Source organism: Dermacentor silvarum, chromosome 2 (genome assembly GCF_013339745.2).
Source record: "Dermacentor silvarum isolate Dsil-2018 chromosome 2, BIME_Dsil_1.4, whole genome shotgun sequence".
Taxonomy (NCBI): Eukaryota; Metazoa; Arthropoda; class Arachnida; order Ixodida; family Ixodidae; genus Dermacentor; species Dermacentor silvarum.
In genome coordinates this window covers 44004679-44028004 of record NC_051155.1, presented here as the reverse complement: position 1 = coordinate 44028004, position 23326 = coordinate 44004679, and the positions used below count along the sequence as shown (strand labels likewise).

Here is a 23326-nt window from a genome sequence, read left to right as displayed (position 1 = left end):
CCGGCATAGTCTATGTGAAGACGTGTCCATTGCTGGCCATGCGGTCATTGGTGGCCAGTTGTTGCTGGCCATGCAGCTGGCTTCTCAGATGGTGGCATAGATGCTGTCTGCTGGCAGATAGGGCAATTGCGTAGAAGCTGTTCAATATCTTGATCAATTTCAGGCCACCACACAAGTTTCCTTGCCTACGCTTTAGTGGTACTGACTCCAGGATGTGCTTCGTGCAGTTCCAGCAGGAATATTCTTCTAGCTGCCTCAGGAACAACTAGTCGGTCTCCCATAAGGATGAACTGCCCATCTGTAGTAAGGGAATTCCTTCATCTCCAAAATGGCAGTACTTGGTCATGGTTAGACCATGGGGGTTTCTTGGGCCACCCCCTCTGTATGTATACACGAAGGCATTGCATGAGTTGGTCTTTTCCAGTAATGTCTGCCAGCTGCTTCCTTGAGACAGGTGCTGTGTCCAAAATGCTGGCTACCGGTGCACTGTCTTGTTGGTCAGAGTCTTGCATTTGCTGTTCCGTCTCACTGGCTGGCACAGGTAGTCGACTCAATGCGCCTGCATTTTGGTTTCTGGATCCAGGCTTGTATTTTATGGTGTACTTGTAGGCCCCAAGGGTTATTGCCCACCTCTGAATGCGTGATGCAGCAGTACTAGGAATGGGCCTGTTTTCTTTGAGGAGCCCCACCAGTGGTTCATGATCAGTCTTCAACGTGAACTTCCTGCATAACAAACAGTCACGAAATTTTACCACAGCAAACACGAGGGCCAGGGCTTCCGTTTCCAACTGAGAATAATTCTTCTGTCTTTGTGAGGGTACAGGATCTGAATGCTATTGGTCTCTCAATACCATCAATCACATGAGATAGCACGGCACCAATGGCCTCTGGTGAGGCATCACATTCTAGCACTAGTTCCTTCATGGGGTCAAAGTGCACAAGCAAATTTGAATTTATCAGAGCGTTCTTTACAGCTACAAACGCTGTCTTCTCTTCAGCTGCCCACAGCCATTTGCTGTCTTTCTGTAGCAACTGGTACAGGGGTGCTAGGAGACTGGACATGTTAGGCAAAAAGCTGCGGTAATACCGTATTTACTCGAATCTAGGCCGACTCCGATTCTAAGCCGACCCCCCAAAAGTTCGAAGTCAGAAAAAAAAAAAACTTACCTCGAATGTAGGCCGAACGAAAAAGCGAGGACAGCATTCGCAAAATGAAACAGCATTTATTAAATATGAACATGCCGAGCTCATTCTATGTCACCATCGCTGCTAGCCTCGTCGCTATCTTCCTTACTACTGACATCTTCAAACAGTGCGCTATATTCAGTACCATCCAGCGCATTAGAGATGCTGCATTTTTGGAAGGAGCGCACGTTGCGGCGCACGCAAAAACCATCTCCCGTGGCCCCCTCCAACGACAGACCGATGCCGAAGTTCCGCCCGGCTTGAACGTATGACGATGCCTCTACGGCTAGCACAACTACTGTATTTACTCGATTCTCGCGCTTCCTCGATTGTAACGCGCACCCGTTTTCCGTGAGGAAAAAGTCCTTTACCAGTACCGCGCACCTCATGCTTTCAAACTGAAATACAACTTTCTGCCATTTGGAAAAATAATTTCCTCCCGATGCACTGATGTTGCGATGAATAAAAAAAAAGTCGCAGTTTCGCCCGAAAGGCGATGCATCGAATGCGGTAGCAAATTAGTAGACCGCTATTAACAAGCACGGTGTCACGCGCGCTCAAGCAAACATGAACACATCTCGCTCGTTGACAGCGGAAACGAACTGTCAAAACGCTGGAGACGAAGCGCGCCTTCGTGCTAGCATGCCTCTCGCTTCAACGCGGCGAAAACACGGCGCGCGGCGGACTTTACCCGTCGCAGATTGCTTTCAAGATAGGGCCAAGGCGATCGTATCGCCGGAGCGGATCGTCGCAGATTACGTCCTGCTTCGGTCCACTGAAACCGTTCCGCATTGCTTTGCTGGCGAAAATCCTCTCCTTCTGTTTGCGCCAGTCCCGCTCGCAAGTTTCGGATTCTCCGAACGCCCGTGATGCGGCCCGATTTCCGTCTGTCTCCGCACAGATGATCACTTTCCTTTTAAATGCGGCATCATGATGAACTCGGTACTTCATGCTGATAGATAGAGCAGACGCTGAGAACGTGAAGACAGACGGTAGACTATTGCCTAAGCACGTGTACTGCAGCACACGGAGGAAGCTTCCGCATGCTACGGTAGCTAGGCTCGACGCGCGTGCGAGGCGGCCATTCTGAAATGCCGACGCAGATTTAGGGTCGTGTTGAACGTGCGCGTTAGATTCGAGTAAATACAGTATTCGTTTAGAAAGTGGCACTATAGTGGCATCGCCCATTTGGTGCCATTACGATAACGCCACACCGCGCGCCGATGCTGCACCATACCGATACTACCGATACGACGCAGGTCAAAATGGCGACGTCGCTCGTGTACTTCAGTTGGCTACTGGCGCGGCTAATAGCGGCTGCGATACTGACTTTCTATATGGCGCTAACTATGCACCATATTTATCAGTTTCAGTTAAAAACTAGCGCGTTTTTTAAAATCCTCGAATCTAAGCCAACCCTGGAGTTTCGTATGTGATTATTTGAAAAAAACTATCGGCCTAGATTCGAATAAATACAGTAGGTGATCAGACCCAGGCACGATCTGAGTTCTTGGACATTTATGGGCACTGGTGCTTCCATGATAGTGTTCAGTTTCTTTTCTGCTGGATGCAAGCCATGTCAGTCAATTTTGTGTCCCAAGTAGGTCACTTCTTGTGCTCCAAACACACACTTGTCTTTCCGCAACCGGATACCATTTTCCCGAAAGATTTCCAGTACCTTGTTTATCGTCTTCCCATAGCTGTTCTTTGCCTCTGTGATCAGTACATCGTCTAAAAAGACTTGAAATTCCTGGTACGTTTTTCAGAAGTTCTTTCATCTTCCTTTGGAATATAGCAGGGGCTGATGCAATGCCATATGGCAGTCTATTATAAGCAAATAAGCCTTTATGGGTGTTTAGTACTGCAACTTGCTTCGTTTGTTCATCCAGTGGTATGTGGCAGTAGGCTTCCCGTAGGTCCAACTTTGAAAACCAGTAGCCATCCTTGAGAGAGGCGAAGATGTCCATTTTTGGGAGCGGATACTGGTCGACATCACACTCGGGGTTGATTGTGACCTTGAAATTCCCACATATTCTCAAGCTTCCATCTGCTTTTACCACTGGGACAATTGGCATTGCCCAACAGCTGTGGCTCACTGGAGATAGAACGTCGAGTTCCATACCCACTTTTTCGCATAGTGCATACGGTAATGAATGGGCTTTCACAAAACTTGGAGTTGCATCTTTCTTCATCACAATGCTGGCAGGAGGTCCCTTCATCAGCCCTGTTCCTGGTTCAAAGAGGTCTTTGAAATTTTCTTTCAGCCGTTCTGGGACACTTGAGATTTTACTGTCCGGAGTCAGAATTGTGCCTACCTCCTGGTCGGGTAGCAGAGGAAACTTTTGGATGACATCTCTACCACACAGTGTAGGTCCAGAACGTACAGTTCAGCAGTTGCCCTGTAGTTCTGGTGCCGGGCTGTCGTGTGAAGCACCCCGCTGACGGGTAGCTTTCCCAAGTAACAATGAAGCGCCCTGTTTGTGGGTTTCAGGGCTGGCCACTGCTTGGCATGAAGTTGATATGCTTCTTCAGAAAATATATGCAGACTGGGGAACCCGTATCCATCTGTATGTCAAGATCCACTGTTTCACTTCACTGTTTTGTAGACCGGCTCGACCACAGTACCTTCACTTTTTACTGTGAATATGTCCAGAACTTCACTGCAGTTGTTGTTGCCAGTTTCGACACTCACAACGTTAGCCTGCAGCTTCGTTGGCTTTTTTGGTTTTCCACCACCGAAGCACATTTTGGCTAAATGCCCTTGCTTTTGACAATTGTAGCACGTCGACATTTTATGCGGACAGTTCGGAGCATTGTGCGAGCAGTCGCCACAACGAATGCACTGCCGCGGTGTCTTTGCCTTGGCGTGCCGAAACTGTGGATTCATTTTCTTCTTGAAGGCTACGGCGTTGACTTAGTTCGCCAATCCCGAAGCGTTCACGTGAGGTATACGTTCCATGTTTTGTATCGCCAGTTGTGCAGAAGTGGCGATATCCACTGCATCTTGTAGGGTAAGGGACTTTGGCTTCGCGAGGAGTACCCATTGGACCATCTTTTCTCGCAATCCGATGACGAATCGGATCTACCGAAGGCTCTACCGAAGCCACAGTTGTCTGCGATCTTGCGAAGTTCTGCCGAGTATTCGCCTACCTTCTCGCCGGTGTTCTGTACGCGGGTTTGAAACCGGTACGTTTCATATATTTCCGACGGTGCCGGATTCAGGTGCTGCTTGAGCAGTGCAATGATGGCATCATAAGGTTCTTCCCCATAAGGTTCTTCCCGCGGCTTTTTCGGCACCAAGAGACTTCGAAGACGACCATACACCTTAGGGTTGAGGCATGTTATGAGAATAGCGTGCTTGCGAGCGTCGTCGGTGATTCCATTTGCGTCGTAGTAGGATTCTAGACGCTCGGAGTAGTTTGTCCACATTTCCGCATTCGAATCAAATTGCGGAGGTGCTACGAACAATGGCTGTGCGCTCCCTGGTTGCACCATGCCACTTGCTGCGCGCCGGTGCCGCTTCTTGCATCTCACGCCGAGTAGTCGGGTTTGCTTGGCGGTTGTTTTGCTTACATTCCGTCTTGATCCCATCCTCGTCGTCACTTGTTGACTAGTTGTCCACTTGTGGTGTACCCTGGTTCACCACCCCGCGGTAATGACGCCGACAACGAACAACGGTACGAACACGTTTATTGTCACGCCTTGTTTTTCTGTTCCCACATGCCCACAGTTGCCAGACGTGTTTTCTACGTCAGCCAACAATACCAGGTTTCTTTTTAGTTGCACCAAACTTTGAAGAAGTTGCCTGTGGCAGATTGCACAATTCTAAACGTAGAACTAAATTGCCTTGTTGGATGCTTTGCAGGTATCCTCAGCACCCCAAAAAATGTTGTCCTCGGTGCCGTCATGTGCATTGTATATGCAGCATTTCTTAAAGGCAGTTTGGATAATCCCCAGACTGGAGGAGTGTGATGAAAGAGCTCCGTTGGGGTACTTTCTTCACAAATGTAGGTTGAGATTGTTTGGCCACGCATAACTCGTTTTGGGAAAGATATCCGGAAAAAAAACCAAAAAAACTTGGAGGGCGTGCTTTGTCTTTAAGAGTGGAACGTGATAGCATTCAAAGATACCTGACCGCTTCTCACGCTTCCTGGCTACTGCAGCTTATTTAACAGTAATGTTTACCGGGAAACGCTGGCGGCAAACTTTATGCACGAAGGAGAGCTTTCTGGTAGAAATGCGGCCTCTTACATGGGCCGATCCTGGAGGTTTTGCACAACCACGCAAAAAATGTTACATCATTTTCAGGTTTCCGTTACTGCTTCACACTTTTAGTATTTCAGTCTGAGAAGACATCATAAAAGGCATGCGCTATCAGCGTTTTGTTTCATGACATTTGTTTATGGGCTGTCATTCTCAAAATTCCAAGGAATAACTCTGTCAAGAATGTAAGACAAGGTATCAGAAACTTTAGGGATAGAATGGTGTGGCACTTTAAACCTGCATGTACCACATGTCATATAGCAAGGCGTGGCATATACATACACCTAGATATATATGGAAATTTTTGCTCATGGACAACTCCACCGACACCGAATTTTCTGCGACGCGGGGCCCTTAACACTAGCGCATAAGCATATAATAATAAAAAATGAGATCGATCTATATTTGAATAAATGCGGAGTTCGGTGTCCTTCCCAAGCAAAAAAAATAGCTCGGCAGGAAATCGGGCGGATGCCCATGGCCAGTTAAAGAGACGAAGGCCCGATCTCGGCCTTTTGGGTTGGGCTGGGCTCTGTTTTTGCACATGGGGCCAATCTGTTCGCCGACTGCCGAGCACCAGTAGGTGGTCGGCATCGGCCGATGTCATGGCCGCCGGTTACTTCATTGTGACCGTAGTTGGCCGTCGTACAGGCCGACGACTTCCGCATGACGGTCACAACGTGACTTGCCCACAGCCAGCATTCTTCTGCCGGCATTTATATGTAGGCTTTTTTTTGCTCACATACACTGAGTACTTTTCTTTCTTATGTCGGTTTTTTAAGGCCCCTGGTGCAGATACAAAATATTCCGCTTGTTTAGCGGAGTTACCTTTACTGCAGACATTACATTCTGGATAACTTGTAAGTGCAGCAGCATTTAATTGAAAGAGTCACGCTAATTATATTTTCAATTAATCGCTTTAGGGTACATGTAGTAATGGCGGAATCAGAGGCCGTAAGCGTGCAGGACCTATTCAGTCGGAACCAATTTTGTAACTAGTGCCAATTGCGAGATATGCGAAGTCAAAGTGAGCAAAATTAGTTGGTATCTTGAATACCACCCTCGAGCATTGCATATTATTTGCAGTGCAGCAAGAAAATACAGATGACACCAAGGCATTTTTGCCCCATACTTTGACGTATACCTTGAAACTGGTACTAGTTACAAAATTGGTTGCAACTGAATAGGCCCTGTATGTTAACGGGCTCATTTCCACCATTGCAACATGCGCACTAATGTTAATAATTAAAAAGATAATTGGCACCAATTTGTCAATTAGCAACTTATGCACTATATTTGCACATTACTTTCATTTAGAAAGTAATGTCCTCCTGTTAAATGCAACCCAGATGAATAACCGGAATGCTCGCATCTGCAACAGGAATAAAAAAAATTGTTTGACATAAGAAAGGCCACCCTGTATAATTCACTATTTAATTCATGCACACGTTATTGTCCTTAAGCGGGCTATATTAGTAGGTTAGTAGTTGTGGCAAACATAAAATGTGAAATAATCAATGACAGTCTTGTATGGGTACTTGAAAATGACCTTCCTTGAATTGTGTAAGCCCATTTACAAGAGAACTGTGCAGCCAGGTCACTTGACTGATTCTGCTACGGTCACGCTCTGGTATCTGAAATACAGACATGTACTATGCAAGTTTCAGAAATGGGACATGTATAACTATTGTTTGGGTGCTGAATATTGTACCAGATGCTTCATGGCTTCTCAATAACTAGTTAAGCATTGTACTTAATTATGAACAAGTTCTGACAAATCCATGATTTTTCATGACAAACCCTAAGCACTCATCGCACATGCAAACGCAGTCTCACATTATGTAGCCTCAAAACAAGCGTCGCAAAAATCTGATGCTAGTGGCGCAAAATTCGCCTTTCTTCAAATTACCTTTACTACGACGGCAACGCAGTACATACATCGTGCGCATGGCATATACTAGTGTAGGGTGCCCCAACTATCATGCATCAAGATTTTAAAATGTGAAAATGCCACGTAGCTGCATAAAACCAAGGTAATGTTGTTTGCCGTCGCTTGGAGATACTCGAGAGAATTTTTTCGCATTCCGGCTAATTACATAATTAGGCTTAATTAGTTCATTCTTAAATATTATAATTAGATGAAAAGTGTCAGCGAGAAATTTCTAGGGCAACATGAATAACTCCCGATATGGCTTTCTGTTGCTCAATACGTGCTACATAAAAGTGTTTTTCCGAGCGTGAAAGAAGCCCACGAATACACGCAAAATGGCCGCTCGACTCGCTGCTCAAGGCACTTTGCGTGTATTCGCAGGCTTCTTCACACTCCGAAAACACTTTTATGTAGCACATATTAATTGAAACAGAAAGCTGTATCAGGAGTTTTTCATGTTTCTCTACACTTTTATATTTGATAAGTTCAATAATTAATGAAGACTAATTATGTAATTAAGCAGAATGCAAGAAATAATCTGAGTATCTTCAAGCGACGGCAAACAACATTACCTTGGTTCTGTTCAATTACGTGGCATTTGCATATTTTCAAATATTGGTGCATGATAGTTGGGACCCCCCCCGTGTACAGCATGCACACATTGGTGCTTCATGCGTATCACGACGCACCCAGTCTCTTAATTCGCTTGCACGACAAGCTTTGCCATGCGAATTCTTGCATATTGAGTGTGGCTCCAGAAAGTGCAAGAGATGACATTTTGGCCGCGCTTTTATAATGTCGCTTTCAACAGATCGAAAAGCGCAGACGAGCTCTCGAAACAAAGAAACGCAGCCTTACGCGCTGCGCTCTCCTTCCAAATTAACGCTGCAAAAGATAGCTTCTAATAGCATAAATAATACGTGAAACTTACGAGTAAATGTGGACATCCTTAGGAGGTGAAAATCCGCAGGCTGGAAATGTCCATTTTTCGCGAACAAGAAGCGCAGTGTCATAGAAACCGTGCGGAGCTGGCCCGACCGAGCAGCCACTGAACGTCTCTTCCCACCAAAAGCTCCCCCGAACAGCCACCATCTACGCACCTGCCTCTTGCTGGTTCCTCCCCGTGAATGCTGCCTGAACCAACGTTACTAGATTATGGCCTGAGCGGACTGCCACAGACGGTTGAGGCGACCTCCTTCTCTATTCTCTCGCTCCCCAATCCGTCCCCTCAAGTCGGAAATGACGCCGACTAGGCAGTGACTTCTATTCGGGCACCGACTAGGCAGTGGGGCCAGCAGCGTCAGGCCAGCGTGGAGCAGACGTCTCTGGCCAGCCAAAACGTTTGTGCAAGGCATTATGGAGCCATACGCATCCGGGCTAGCATCCGTGACCAAGCCAGCACCGAGGGGGTCGGCAACATAAGTCGGCCTTTTTACGGCCCAAGCTCTTCAAGCCAACATGATCGGCTCCCAGCGATCTGCCGAGCACCACCCGATGGTCGGCCCTCAGCCAATTTTGCTTGGGTTGTGCTACATTCTTGGAATACACAAGTAACGTGCACGGTGGGTGGACTATGCAGTTTGAATAACGTAACATGGCAGTTCATGTTCAAGAGACCGGTCTGGCATAACGCACCACCAACATTCTGAGCAGTTTAGCCCAAAGGACCCAAAATGCAAAATATCATGTCTCTTTGTTCATTACTGTTTGCACAGGAATTAGGGACCCAGTCACCTACTGTTATGCATACCCTTTGACCTTTAGCAGTTTTTGTGTAAGAAAAACGCAAATTAAGAAACGAAAAAGAAAACAAATGCCGTACATGTGTCAGCCACTTTACACACTTTCCTCTCTCATGTTTCATTCTTTCCATGGTTGCTGCCAACTCGCACGCTGTGCCTACCTTTGGCATCGCTGGTCTCAGGTGCTAGGCTTGCTGGTAAGTACTTTTCTTGCTCAGCTTGCTTGAGTCATCAACGGCAATGTGGAGTATAAATGTGCCGCAAGACTCAGTTCTGCAAACTTTCTGCTGAGAATAACCAAGCTGAAATAAATTTGTTGGGTAGAGGTGTGAGGACGTCTTCCTCTGCACTCGATATTTTAATGCCCGATATAAATGACAGGTTTCTTATGTAGTCCTTTTATCATAACCTTAAAAATAAGGATTGTATGTAGTTATAGATCCATAAAGGCATATTCCTGACGTTTCAACTTGAGGTAGAGTATAATCACCTTAAGCAGCAGCATACTTATCCACTGCCGGATGAAGGCTTTTCCCAGTGATCGCCAGTCATGTTTCCTGTGTTCAGACTCCACTTCATGACTAAAAATTTCCTTATCTCATTGCTCAAGCAAACCCACTGCTGCCCTTTTACCATTTCCTTTCATTTGGCATCTGCGCCCAGTTACCCTTTAGGGCGAAAACAATAGAATATCAACCACACCATTACAAAACAGCAACAAGGCATAAAGCTACAGTCCAAGTACATATCTACACTGAAATGGCCATATCACATGATGGCTAGGGGTGTGCGAATATGGAATATTGCCGAATCAAATCGAATAGTAAACATTCGAATAATTCGATTCGCGAATCGATTATCTGCTATTCGATTTTTCGATATATTCGGTGTAGAGACCCGCGCAGTGCCAGATGTTGCGTGCGCTGCGGAGTGCCTCGTGCACGATGCTGCCAAAGTGAGTGTTTCACTTAGTTTTTTGGACGAAAAAAGAGCAACGAGCACGCTGCAGACGGCCGCGCCATTTGACGCAGGTAAGGGTACTTCGTCGCAAACTGACGAGACCCTGCAGAAGATTTCAGATTTTTGACAGGTGGCAAATCACTCCGAACCTAACATTGAAACGGCACGGACGGTGCCTGCCTTTTATTGTCGGCGAAGGTGACGAGTCAAGCGGTGATTGTCACGTGATGCGTGGTCCTTTCGTTTGTCACACAGATTGGCCTTACGATAACCCACCTGCGGTAAAGTTGGGATAGCCCTACTGTATTTTGGAGAAAACTAAACTGAAAAGCAAAACTTTCTACACAATAAATCAGTTTGTCGTAAAACATAGGTCCAGTATTAAACTGGGAACCTTGTTGGTATTCAGTACAATAGAACATCACTAGTTCATTAGTTTCAGAGGGAAAAAAAGCACTTGATTCTATTCAAAAGAAATTTTATTGATAAGAAAATATTTTGCAGACCTTCATATACGTACTAGGACTGAGCTGTAATCAGTGCTGGCTTACTAATTTAGCGTTCCGTTTAAGAAGATTAGACCGTACTGTATATCTTGATTTCTATGTACCTGTGGTATTGATAGCTTGATACGTTGTTGTTATGTAATGCTAGGCAACAAGCATGTGCAGCACCATATTTTTTTGGCCAAGATTAGCAAGCATTAAATTTTGTTAAAACTTTTTCGATATTCGGGTTTTTTCATTCTTGATTAGATTCGATACCCGTTTTGAAATCTACTATTTGGTATTTGCACGCCCCTAATGATTACCTAATTGATTCCTTGTGATAGTCTTGGGGCGTAAATTATAGGGATAAGTTTGCTGATGTATTTCTCCCATCATTTATGTTGCTGTGGTGTTGTGAACATTTCACATGCATCATCAGCGAACAGACATCTTCATCATCAGCAGCAGCCTATTTTTATGTCCACTGCAGGACAACAGGGGCAATCTTCCGCTAGCCGATTCCAATTTGCACCTGAAAATTTCCTGATTTCATCGCCCCACACAGTTTTATGCTGTCCTCGTCTGCGCTTCCTTTCCCTTGGCACTCATTCTGTAAATCTAATAGTCTATCGTTTATCTACCCTACGCACTACCAGCTCCATTTCTCTTGAAGTCAACTAGAATATTGGCTATCCCCGTTTGGTCTCCGATCTTCCTATCTCTGAACGTTACGCCTAACATTTCTTGTTCCATTGCTCTTTGTGCGGTCCCTAATCCTTTAACCATTTCATTATTTTGACAAATTCTATGCCAAACTGCTTAATTTTTTTTTTGATATTGAATATTTTTCTTCTAAAAAGCAATTTTTGATGTTGAGAAGAAAATTCGATCGCATACTAAATAAAATTGGCATATTAAAGTTTATTATTGCTCATGATAAATGAGGCCAGCTGGCTACTGGTAATAAACAATAAAAAAACAGAGCAAGAGCGCAGTTCCGAAAGTTTTATCAAGTCATCAGGCAAAGTTATATTGAACGCCTTACCCCGGACGCCCAAAAACGGAAACCGGGGAGACTTCGTGGCGATGTCATTCATGTTTATGCGCCGCCAATGACGCGCACTCAGCATAGTCTCTTCTGAGCAATCTTCTTCATCTGATGAATAGCTAATTTTGAAATCATCACTATTGCTTTCGCTTATAGAAATGAAGTAAACTTCGGTGTCTGAATCATTATCCTCCGAAAAGCTGGATGACGGTGAAAGGGTTCTTTTCCGCGACAATGGACCAGCAACACATCCGTCACCTCCACCGGATGCCATTTTTTTAAGCACGAGTTGCCCCCGAAAGAATTGTAAAACGGCGGCTGAAAAAAAAAAAAGTACCTGCCCAGTGCTGCCCTCTTTGAAGCAACACACCAACTAGCCTGCAAACAAGCATGTCTCGTTCAAAACGCTCAAAAGGAGGTATTATCTCGAGGGGACGAGAAAACGTTTTTGGGACAGCTTGGCAAAGACAAGCTGCACTCATCTGAAATGGTTAAGGGGTTAACTTGTTCTCGAGCTTCTTTGTTAACCTCCAAGTTTCTGCCCCATATGTTAGCACCGGTAGAGTGCAATGATTGTACGTCCATGACGTATATGAGTCGGGATGCAGAAGGTGGTTACCTGGGAGCAGAACATCGTGGCATCGAAGTGCAATGGCTGTTCAGTGAGTTGCATATTCCGAAAAATCTGCCGCACTACTTCAAGTAGTACTCCAATATGCAGTAGTTGCTACTGAAATGCAGTAGTGAATCCTTGCTGTTGTAGGCTTCACAATACCTTCAAGCTGAACTGGTTGCGCAGCCCAAACCGTGCATTATGAGCTAGAGCTTTGCTCTCGAGACCCAACAGAACGCGTACTTGCCATTCACAATTTACAGTGCAAGAAGATGGAAGGCAAGAAAAAAAGTTGGGACGACAGGAGCGCTGTCTTTCAACTGAATGTCTATTGAGAACATGTGCCGCTTAAATTTACAAGCTCACAAAAAAAAAAAAAAACTAGGAAGCTTGTGTTAAAAGTGGGGTGGCAAAATCGGTAGTCACGCAGGTAAGCGCGAACTCCCACTTTGTTAGAGCAACAGAGGCTTACACAGACTTTGCAGGAGCTTGCTTTTCAAGATAAAAACACTTATATAACTGCACCACGCCTGTGTGACCACTTTTACGAGTATCGTTTTGCCTTTTGCGACTTTGTAAATTTATATGCACACGTTTTCAGTAAGCACTAAGTTGAAAGACAGTGCTCCTGTCGTCCCCGCCTTTTCCTTGTCTCCCTCTTTTTTTTTTGCGCTATAAATTGTGAATCTGTTCCAACTTGCCCAGCACTCCATTCTTATTCACTACTTGCCAGGATTGACACTGCTTAAGTCCCTTTACTCTGCCAGAGATGCTGTGCCGCACTCGGTCATGGTAGCAGATGCTGCCTGATTAGAATGTACATGCTGTTTGCTTGCCGACACTGGCAGTAGTGTTTCGCAGCTGGTGGTGTGGTAACCCAGTGTTGGAACACTTCTCCATGAGGCATAACCTACCGTGTGTTCTGAATGGCTCTTTTATGCTGTGAACATTTGCACCCTTCTGTCATTTTGTCGTTTAATTTATCAGCTTTTCCAGTCAGTATCTGACTGAAGCTGGTTGCTCATCAACACTCTTATAAAGAGCAGACCGAGACAAATCGGAAACATTTTATCGGAACCAGTATTTCTATCTCTGCTTTCTTGCTGCTGTCTTGCCGTATAGGTAACGATTATGTGTCCAATGGTGCGATCGAACCGTGGTGTCCCAGCACAACAGCCTGACATTCTAACCGTCGGGTTGCAATCGCGTACATACTTCTCCCATACCAACTCTAATTATCTCTTTGAGACGATTGGCATTTGTGTGTGTGCCAGTTAGCATCAGGCCAAAGACTCTGGAATGAAACGGATGCATGCTAGTCAACCTTACCAATATCTTACGCATTGTACTATGCTTCTTGCACACACTTCTCCTCATCAATTTGTATATAGACCGTTCCATCAAGGGTGCAGTCATTTTACGATTACAGCACCGTCTATCGTCCGACACATTTTACCACCAGGCTGGTATGTGGGATCATGCTGGCGGCTGCAAAGCGAAACGTATACTTTAAACGCGGAGCTGCGAGTTCTCGCGTTTTCCTGAGAGATTTCAACAAGTTTTTGCCATTGGGAAAGTTCTTGGCGTGTTATTGCTAAACTGGGAGCTTTGAAATGGCTGCAATATCAAACGGCGACAGGCCCCTTGGTGCTGCCATAGCTGTGTCCATTATCGAAATAGGAGGCGAGTCAAATCTGAACACTGTCAATATACAACATGTCTGGTCTTGAACTATATCAAGGGATCACTACTGTGACAACAATCGGAGGTCTCTCCATATCCCACGCAGTGTGCCGCACAATTTTAACGCAATAGCATTAAGGGCCCCGTGTCGCAGAAAATCGAGCGTCAACGTCGGCCAGCGTTGTCCATGAGAAAAAACTCATCCCGAACCACGCAGGTCATCCATGTGGGGGTGCATAGGCGTTACTGAACTAATTGGATTTCTCAAAGTAAGATGCGTCGGGAAATTCATAAAGTACGATTTAAACACAACCTACAAACATGATAGCATCGGATTGTAATTTCAATGTACGAGAAAAGACAATTGTGTTACGCGGAAACTCAAACAGAAACCCCTTTGATTGTGATGAGTCACTGCTTGTAGCATCTGCCTTATGGGGCTATGAGCCATTGCTCTGCCCTGCACTGCTGCCAGGATCGGCCCACCTTGGTGCATAGCGTTCGCCGCCAGCGTTTCCCGGTAAACATTACGGTTACATAAACTGTAGTTGCCGGGAAGTGTGAGAAGTAGTAGGGGATCTTCGAATGCTATCGTGTTCCACTCTTAAAGGTGAAGCTTAAGCGTCCTTCAAGTTTTTCTGAGCGTTATTTACCTGACACGCCAGCATCAATCTTTACAAAAATAAAGAACTGTAAAATAAGATAAGTCGCTCAGAACAGCCGTTAACAGGACCATTAACAGAGTTAACCAAGTGCGTGTGAAGCATATTGAAAGAAAATAGTCTCACTCGTCCTGCGAGGGCACCTCACCGACTCTGGAGAGCAGAATGCAAAATTGCTGCCTGCAACAACAACTTTAGTCTTGGAAGCTATAGGATAGTGCGTGGTGCGTGTCATCGGTCAGGCAGCTTGCTGGCGAGATGGGGGTCCATGGGAGAGTTCAAAGAGTAAGGGGCAACCAGCATATGGTCAGCACGGCTTTGGTTCGAGAACGCAAAAGAACATTTTCTTTCTTGAACATTTCAACATTGTTCAGCAAAGAACGTCTAATTTTCCTCGTCTGCACGCACTCCGTTTTCATAATACGTCGCCAGCCAACTTCCACCACAACGTTGGTCCCCAAGCACGATAATCCTAGCACATATTTGGACAGGTTAACTTTAATGTGCGTGCACAATGAAATATTTGGCTTTAAACCATTCACATTAGTTGATCGACTTGAATACGCACCTTTCGTTCATGTCTCATGGTTATCATGGGTGCCGAGTTTGTTGCCATGCGCTCACCAGAAATGAAATGACCTGAACATGTGCGGCGAAGCCGATGGCATCAAGTTCTTTCTGTTTACGCTGGCAATCCCAAGCTGATGCTCGTCTGCAACTTAAGTGGCGCAGCAGGAACAGCTTGTGTCCACAACCACCACGACTTCCGAAAAGGTTTTTTGCAGCCAAATTCACCGCAGTGGTAGCTCGTTAACCTTGAGTCATCTGACATCACAGCAATCACACATGAAACACATTAGAATTTCAGTAATTTGCAATGGCACTGCTACTGTTCCCAAATGGCTGTCCACACGTACCACTACAAGGATAGCAGCACAGCGGCAGGATTGCACTGGCTAGAGGCTACGTTCCTCCTCGCGATAAAAATGTCTATAGTGTCCCGTTTGCGGGGGCCTCAGCAGTTTGATTTCAGTTCACCTATCGCTGCATGCATCATGAACCGAGACATGCCGGGACAGACTGACTGGTGGCGATCATCGAATGCTGGCAGCAGGGGCAATCCTCAACGTACATGTTAATGCCTGCATTAATTTAACCTCTGTTTTTGAGTTCCTACACAGTCTCATCTCGATAAACATCAAAAATCAACTTCATCCTTTTGACTCACTACATCTCAGTGTGCATTTGCATAAACTGGCTTTTCTTTTCTTTTACAGTACTCTTTGTAAAACCTGGGCTGTTCTTTATTCTGGGCTGACTATAGGGCCAAGAAGATGCATTTGGTGTGTTCAAAAGCAACTTAGCTATAGACCTTTTCATTGGGCGAGGAGGAAAGGGCGGGCAGCGAGCATTTCCTCCTCTCTGGCTTGTGTGAGCCGGTGCGGCGCTGCTTGAATGTGTTGCCAGTCGCACGCTGGGGAATGATTTGGAGGCGTTTTAGCTAGTTCCGAGTACAATTTACGGGATGTCAGTTCTTACGAGGTCGTCGGACAAGCACTGTGTAGCCTTTAGGTGCAGCAGTAGCTACAGTATATGGAAATTTCTCTTGGCTTTGCAAAAGTGTGACGCGCACCATCAACCGCGGTGTGTGTATGTGTTGTGAACTATGTTGGATGTATCGGTTTTTCACTCGATGAAGAGAACCGACGTCTGTGAATTGCCAGTGTGAATTGGAAAATCTTCTCTCTGTCTGATTGCTTGACGTGGAAACTAAAACATGAGAGTGTGCTCGTGTACAGCCAAATAAGCCCTGAAATATCTTAAGCACCAATTGTTGTGAAACATTTGCATCAGCCACCGGCAATGTTCTCACGCATTTTAAGTCCAGTAGACTTCAAACCACTAAGTCTACGTTAGCCTCCTGTATGAGGCCGAAGGCTTTGCTCAACACGGCGAGCACTGCGGTTGGTAAGCCGACTTGATACAAGTTTTGTGCTTCGATCGGCATTACCTTTTTGCCCTGTAAGGCACAATATACAAAGGGGATCGCATAAAAAGAACCCAACAGCTATTTGTATGGACACAATTTCCGTAAGATGGGTGAGTGTGCGTAGAAGACTGGACTTACGAGACAGAAAAAAAAAAGAAAAAATAAGTTATTAAGTGCTTCTTTTGCGGAAGAATAAAACGGAACACTGGATAATGCCACAATAAGACTTCGCATGGTCGTGCTGCATGCTTGGAGCACTTGGACCATGCGCTATATAGACCAAACAGATCTATAAGACAGCATTTAGTACTGCCTCGGTCGCTCGCTCAGTCTGCAGCTGGTCGTTCAAACACCCGAAAAGTGTGATTCACACTGTACGGTATGCGGTTATTATAAACCAGACTATTTTATTTGTGGGAGGAAACCTTGCCCCACAAACAAGGCAGGCACCTAATGTATCTACAGATAACAACTTGAAAGCTTGCCAAATAAACAGCACAACTTATTCTCCAGCAGAACGGTACCCAAGCTGTTAGGATCATGTTTCGTAACTACTCATTGCTGCTAAACCAGAGCTTAGAATTACAGTGCTGAGAATGCTACAGTAAGGTAACATTCGTGAAACGAATTTTTAGAAATACCTAACTGATCTCCGAGGCTGATGTAGGCTCAAACAAACGTGCACACATCGCGCTGGGTGCTCTTTCCGCCCTAACACCTGCTGAAACTCCAGCCGCTTAATTACTTCACACTTTAATGCCTTCACTACGCCTCACAGGACCGTTCCCCAGTAGAAGACGCTATGTCATGCTAAATAGACTGCGCGAGCGCGGAAAAAACCACGAGAAACTGCCGCCGAGTGTACACCATAGCATACAACAGGGGTGTTCGCCCAAGCCAGCATGCCAACTGCCCATAGATGGCGCCAGTGCCTACGCAATGGCGGCGCCCATGAAATAACGGTCTATAGCTGTAACGGAGAAGTCTTTCACTGTTCTTGCTTGCTGTTGGTTCCAGAGATGCAGTGCCAACAAAACGAGGATATCAAGGCATCTGATACCAACGATGTCCAATGCCAACCTTCAAACACCGCAACTGACGGCAACAGAGTGACATATCTGAAGCCAAGATTGAACCAATCTGAGAACCGCAAGACCGCAATAAACTGCGGCCCCATGGCATATCCAAAGCCAAGACTGGACCATTCTGAGGTTAGACGCACAGTTCTTAACTCTGGAACATGTAAGACCAACCCATCACGATGAGGGTCCCATCTTGTTAACCAATCTTGTTTTTTTGTTTTGGGGGGGGGGGGGGGGGTGGTTCTTCTTTTTTTTCACATTTTCTGGACCACGAGTTTGGCTTATTAGGATTAGTGTGTCATATTGCTTGTTTGTTTTTCTATTTGTTCATTTGCTTTCTTAGCCCTGTAGTTGCTATAATGCTGTTACCCTTAGATGCTCTCATTGTTTCTCCAAATTATGAGAAATTACGCAGGAGCATGCAGCTTTACAGGCTGGCTGCTGCAAAATTTTGACTGCGTAAAAAGGCTAGTTTGAGGTATTGTACATACAGTATAGACCACTTATAACGTAACCGCTTATAGTGCAGGACCGGATATAGTGTGGTCTTTTCAGGCTCCCGTTTATCTCCATGTATACACGTATCGCTTATAGTGCAGTTGCGGGAAACGAAATACCGGTTACAGTGCGGCTGCCTGGGGGTACCGCAGACGGCGAATGCTCCCCTCAAACAGGCGCCCCAAGGAGTACTCGAGGAAGAAAGAGAGACGAAGTGGAGGAGAAGGGCACGTGGTGCGAACGAACAGCCAGTGAGGCTGAAACCAGAATCTTGAGTGCGAGTCGAGTCGTGAAATATCACGGCGCGCATAGCGAGCGAGGGCCACGAAACGGCCAACGCTCGCTTCACGATAACGGCAGTAAATGAAACTTCAGCGAGCGAGTGAGCGGCGCCGGCACGCCGCACGGCACGCTGAAGGGCGCACGCGGAGACCGTGGAATGTGAGGGAGGAGGGCGGCAGGGAAGCGGATTTCACCTCGGCAACTCCGCCGCTTCGGTGGCTCCCCTCGCCCTCCCTCGTAGCTCCCTCACTTTCGACTGTCACCGTGCGCGCCCGCCGGAGCCGGCCCGGCGCCAGCTCCCCTCATTTTCTGCCGTTATCGGGAAGCGGGCGTTTGCCGGCGTGGGTAGTTTCGTTGACCGGCCTGGGACAGCGTCGCAGCGTGCAAGGTCAACACGTGACTAGAAAGTAGAGGAAGGATAAAGGAGAAAGCAGGCGCGGATCCAGGGGGGATGTCCGGATGTCCTGACCCCCCCCTCAGATTTCTGTATCGCCCCCTCGCTGATAGGGGGATTGCCCTGTCACAAAAAAATATGGCCACCAGCATTCATTCAAAATTATTTTTCGCGAGTGCCAGTGGTATCAGCCATGTAGAAGTAAAGTTAGCTCGCTCACAAGCTTAGTTGTACTCCGTAGGGGTGTGGTGTCACGAAGTTGCCGTAGTTAATTTTTCTTATGAACACCTCGGACCTCCTGGCGCCGGCCTGTGCCTTACTCGTCCCGTCGGTGGCGTCGAATGAACGAGGGGACGTCCCTTTTGCCAAGCACGCCGATGTCCGCGCGAACGCCTTCGCGCCTGATCAACTTGGTTCCGCATTGGGGTGTCATCGGTTGCCTCATTTGCTGTCATTGGTTCTGCGACCAACCTGCTTAATGAAAGAGATCTCTCGCTGAAGTGTCCATATATAAATAATAACAACTAACAGCTAAACTAAGAACTATGCATAGGCAACTTTTTTTTTTAACTGTAGCACTCGTTCTTACACGTTGACACGTTGTCAATACAGTTACACGTTGACAATATCCAGTACGAGCACAGTACCGTTCATACGCTACAAGTTTTTCATTGTAACTTCACAGTTTTATTGTCGTACATTAAGCATAGGAAGCTCAAAGCCACCTGATCCGTTTATCTGAGTGGGCGTTCTCGCGGAGCGGGGCGAAGCCTCGAGCAGCGGCTGGAAGTGGGGGAGCATGACGTCAGCGGCCAATGCCAGCGCACGGGCCTAGGATGGCGTCGCGTGGTTAGAGAAACAGGAGCAGATGTGCGCCTTGTGTAAAAGGATGACGTCGCGTGGGAAACAAAACATGAAGGCGCTGGCTCGCGCTCTCGGCTACTACGCCACATCGTTCTTCTTGTAGGTGGCGTCGTGAGTCTTCATACGCGGTGATGCGCATATTGTAAACAACCAGCGTAGTGGTTGCCGCGTTGGAGCGGAGCGTTACGCCCGTATTCAAGAACGTTCCTCTAGTCAACACAACACCTCGACTCAAGAGGAAAGATAGCACCTCCATCCCTCCAAAGAAGTGGTCACTGAGCTTCATGATCATTCATGGGAATTCTTGAGAATTGTCACGTCTTTATCACTCGAGAGGCGGCGCTGTGCTCGACAAGGTGGAGCGGAGGAAGAGCTTCGAGTCGAGGGCTGTTTGAGAATTGGGAAGTTAGTCCTCCAAAGCAAACGAAGGTGTATCAGCCGAACACAAAGAATCTTTTTAATGAAATCAAGGTGTCCCAACAGAACTCCAAAGACGGACCCGTGCTTACGCATTTATAACGAACCTGCGACATATCATCCCAAATTTTATTTTAAGAAACAAAACAGGCTAGATATACCGGGTGTTCAAAATTAAGCTTTATGGTTTTCGTAAAATTAGTCACTGGGAGGCACGTGAAGACCACCTGCGCAAATAAGTTGTGTGGCCAGGGGGACACAAAGTGAGATAATTATTGCTGTCAGCAGCCTAATTAACTAAAATTGAATAATTAACTTTTTATTGACTGCAGTAAGTGTGTATGTTTGTATTCAAAAGTTAGAGGCAGTCGTGTTTCTACACAGTTTCACTTGGAAGAATTCTTCTAGCATGTCTATGCTCCAAGGTATCCAACTCCAAATTTTAATTGTCGTTCGCATGATTACGCATGCGAGAGAGTGAGGATCGGCGCAAAGCTCCTCCCTGATGTGATGCGGCTGTTGGGTGCGGCATTTAGTCTGACAACGCGGCGGAGGCATTGGCAAAAATAATAACTGCCCCCCTTCCCCTCACGGCTGGCGAAAAAAATTTAACAAATCGAAGAACCCGGAACTGCTGTCGTAACACGCGACCGCGCAGCCTGTAACGATGATGGTAGCTGCCATGCCGAGATAATGGCGCGAGCGGAGAAGCCGGAGGGCAGTGTGCGTGCGTAATGGTGACTAGACGACCGGGCATGGTCCTTGTTTGGGCTACGCAAATAAAGTGACTGCTGATTTCCAAGTATTGTAAGTTTTATTGAAATCAAAAGCAACAACTGCACCATCAACAGCAGAAACCTTTTTAGCTATGCTAACGAATATTTCATACTGCCGCTTTAACTTTGGTGTTGTCATGCACAAATCTCATGACAACACTTCACCCATCAAGATGTGAAGTCCTAAAAATGTTCAAAATGCCTCCCTTCCCCAGCAACGCAAAGCATAAACCGCTCTCGCGTCGAGTCGATACCTCTGCGCAGTACAATTGAAATTTGGAGTCGGATATCTCGGAGCACGAACACGCTAGAATAATTATTCCGACTGATACTGTGTAGAAACATGACTGCCTCTAAGTTTTCAATACAAACATACCCACTTACTGCAGTCGACAAAAAAATAATTGTTCAATTTTAGTTAATTGGGCTGCTCACAGCGTAATTATCACCTCACTTTGTGCCCCCCTGGCCACATAACCTATTTGCACAGGTGGTCTTCGCGTGCCTCCCAGTGCCCAATTTTAAGAAAACCAGAAAGCTTAGTTTTGAACAACCTGTATTATCAGGCACAGCCGCCAAGCACATGGCTGTATTGGGTAACGTCCTTTTCCTATAAGCTCGGAGAAACCGATACCTGGCTTCGCTATAGGGCTTCTTCCTCTTTCTGGGGTTTTACGTGTCAAAACCAGTTCTGATTATGAGGCACGCCATAGTGGAAGACTCCGGATTAATTCTGACCACCTGGGGTTCTTTAACGTGCACTACAACGCAAGCACACGGGCATTTTTGCATTTCACCTCCATCGAAATGCGGCCGCCGCGGCAGGGATTCGATCGCGCGATCTCGTGCTCAGCAGCGCAACGCCTGAGCTGACTGAGCCACCACGACGGGCTACAGGTGTTGCTCTAGCCGTATAAAACGCGGGTTTATCGTGAGCAGAAACGGTGAATTTCGGTAAATGATAAAGTCTACTATCATCATCATCATCATCATCATTGACAGAAGCTGACCCCCCCCTCAGAAAAAACCTGGATCCGCCCCTGGGCGCAATTGAGATGCAGAGAAATCAGTGCAGTTCGGTGTCAGTATCTTGCGACGTACCAGTTACCATAGATAACCATGAACTCACGGCATTGATCGGCACGGGTGCGGACACATCTGTTATAAGCCAGAATCTCGCGCATACACTGAACAAAGTTTCGACGCAATAGGCCGGAACTCAGATTCGTACTGCAGGAGGGCACCTCATAACTCCAATGGGCCGGAGCACGGCACGAGTCAACATTCACGGTTTCACGTACATCGGCGACTTCGTCATTCTTCCTGAATGTTCAAAGGACCTTATACTTGGCATAAGTTTCCTTCAGGCGAATGGTGCCATCATCGACCTGCAAGAGTCTAGAGTCAGTTTTGCTACTACACAAGCCATAGCGAACCGTAATGACAACGACCGTGACATTCGCGCTTCGCGTTGCTGACGATCATGTCACGTTGCCACCCGAGAGCAGCGTGCTTACCCTTGTCCGATGCTACATGGAGGACAACGCCGAAGGAATTGCTGAGGCAAACGAATTGCTGAGGTAGCGTGGCTGAGACGTCGGCACATATACGCATGTTCCGGCGCAACGCAGAATCGGCGATCTTGCCATTTGAGAGAGGGTGAAATGTCCACCGCGTTTTTGTTTTCTTTTTTTGGTTTGTTCGCGCGCTACATTGAGGGGTCTTCCCTAAGCTTTTACTCTATGGCGGTGCCGGAGCAATGCCGGTTGGAGGCGCCGCTGCGTGATTTGGTACGAATTAACGAGATTTGACTGTAAATTTTGAATGCAAACGTTCTAGCCGCATTCCTCGACTGTCGCATACGCGTGGCGGCTCGGTGCACATGTTTTGCATATGTGTGAACCTTGAAAATTGTTGCTTTGGCTATAGTGCGGTACCGCTTATAGTGCGAATATTCGCGACTCCTGGCGACTTACGTTATAAGCGGTCTACACTGTACTATAGTGCAGAATTTTATGCGTTTGAAATATTTCGAGTGGACACCATGAAAAGCCTGCAAAAAAAAGATGTTCTTGATACTGAAACCGGAAAAAAAGTGCTGCCTGTACCACTTGTATGAAATGATTGATGCAGAACCAAGAATTGTGAGAGCCAGCCTGCTCTTCGGTATCAGCTCCATGATTGGGTGGAATTTGCAGAGCACTAAATATCTGGGTAGTGATGTGCTGAAATTTTTATATCTGCTAACTACAAGCTGTATGTGTCGTCTGCTTGGGGGCTATTCAAAGGCTGTTACTAAAAAAGTTGGACAAAAAAGTTGGACAATTACTAGGCCTGTAGGTTTTTCAAGATTGCTTGATTAATATATACACTTGTAAAGGCGTTTATTGCACACAGGCGTTAGGGCCAACCGTTGGATCAGTTCAAGGCAACGCGAGCGCGAGCGGCA

At 46.4% G+C, this 23326-nt stretch overlaps 1 protein-coding gene across 1 annotated transcript in view; it reads left to right on the top strand.

Moving 5' to 3' along the window:
- The window catches only part of LOC119439989 (uncharacterized), a 54029-nt gene that overhangs the window by 11992 nt on the left and 18711 nt on the right, over positions 1 to 23326 (top strand). Inside the window, exons 4-5 of the mRNA XM_049662702.1 lie at positions 9303 to 9317; positions 17582 to 17775. Coding sequence (XP_049518659.1) covers positions 9303 to 9317; positions 17582 to 17775 — 209 coding nt within the window. The remainder of the gene's footprint in view (positions 1 to 9302; positions 9318 to 17581; positions 17776 to 23326) is intronic.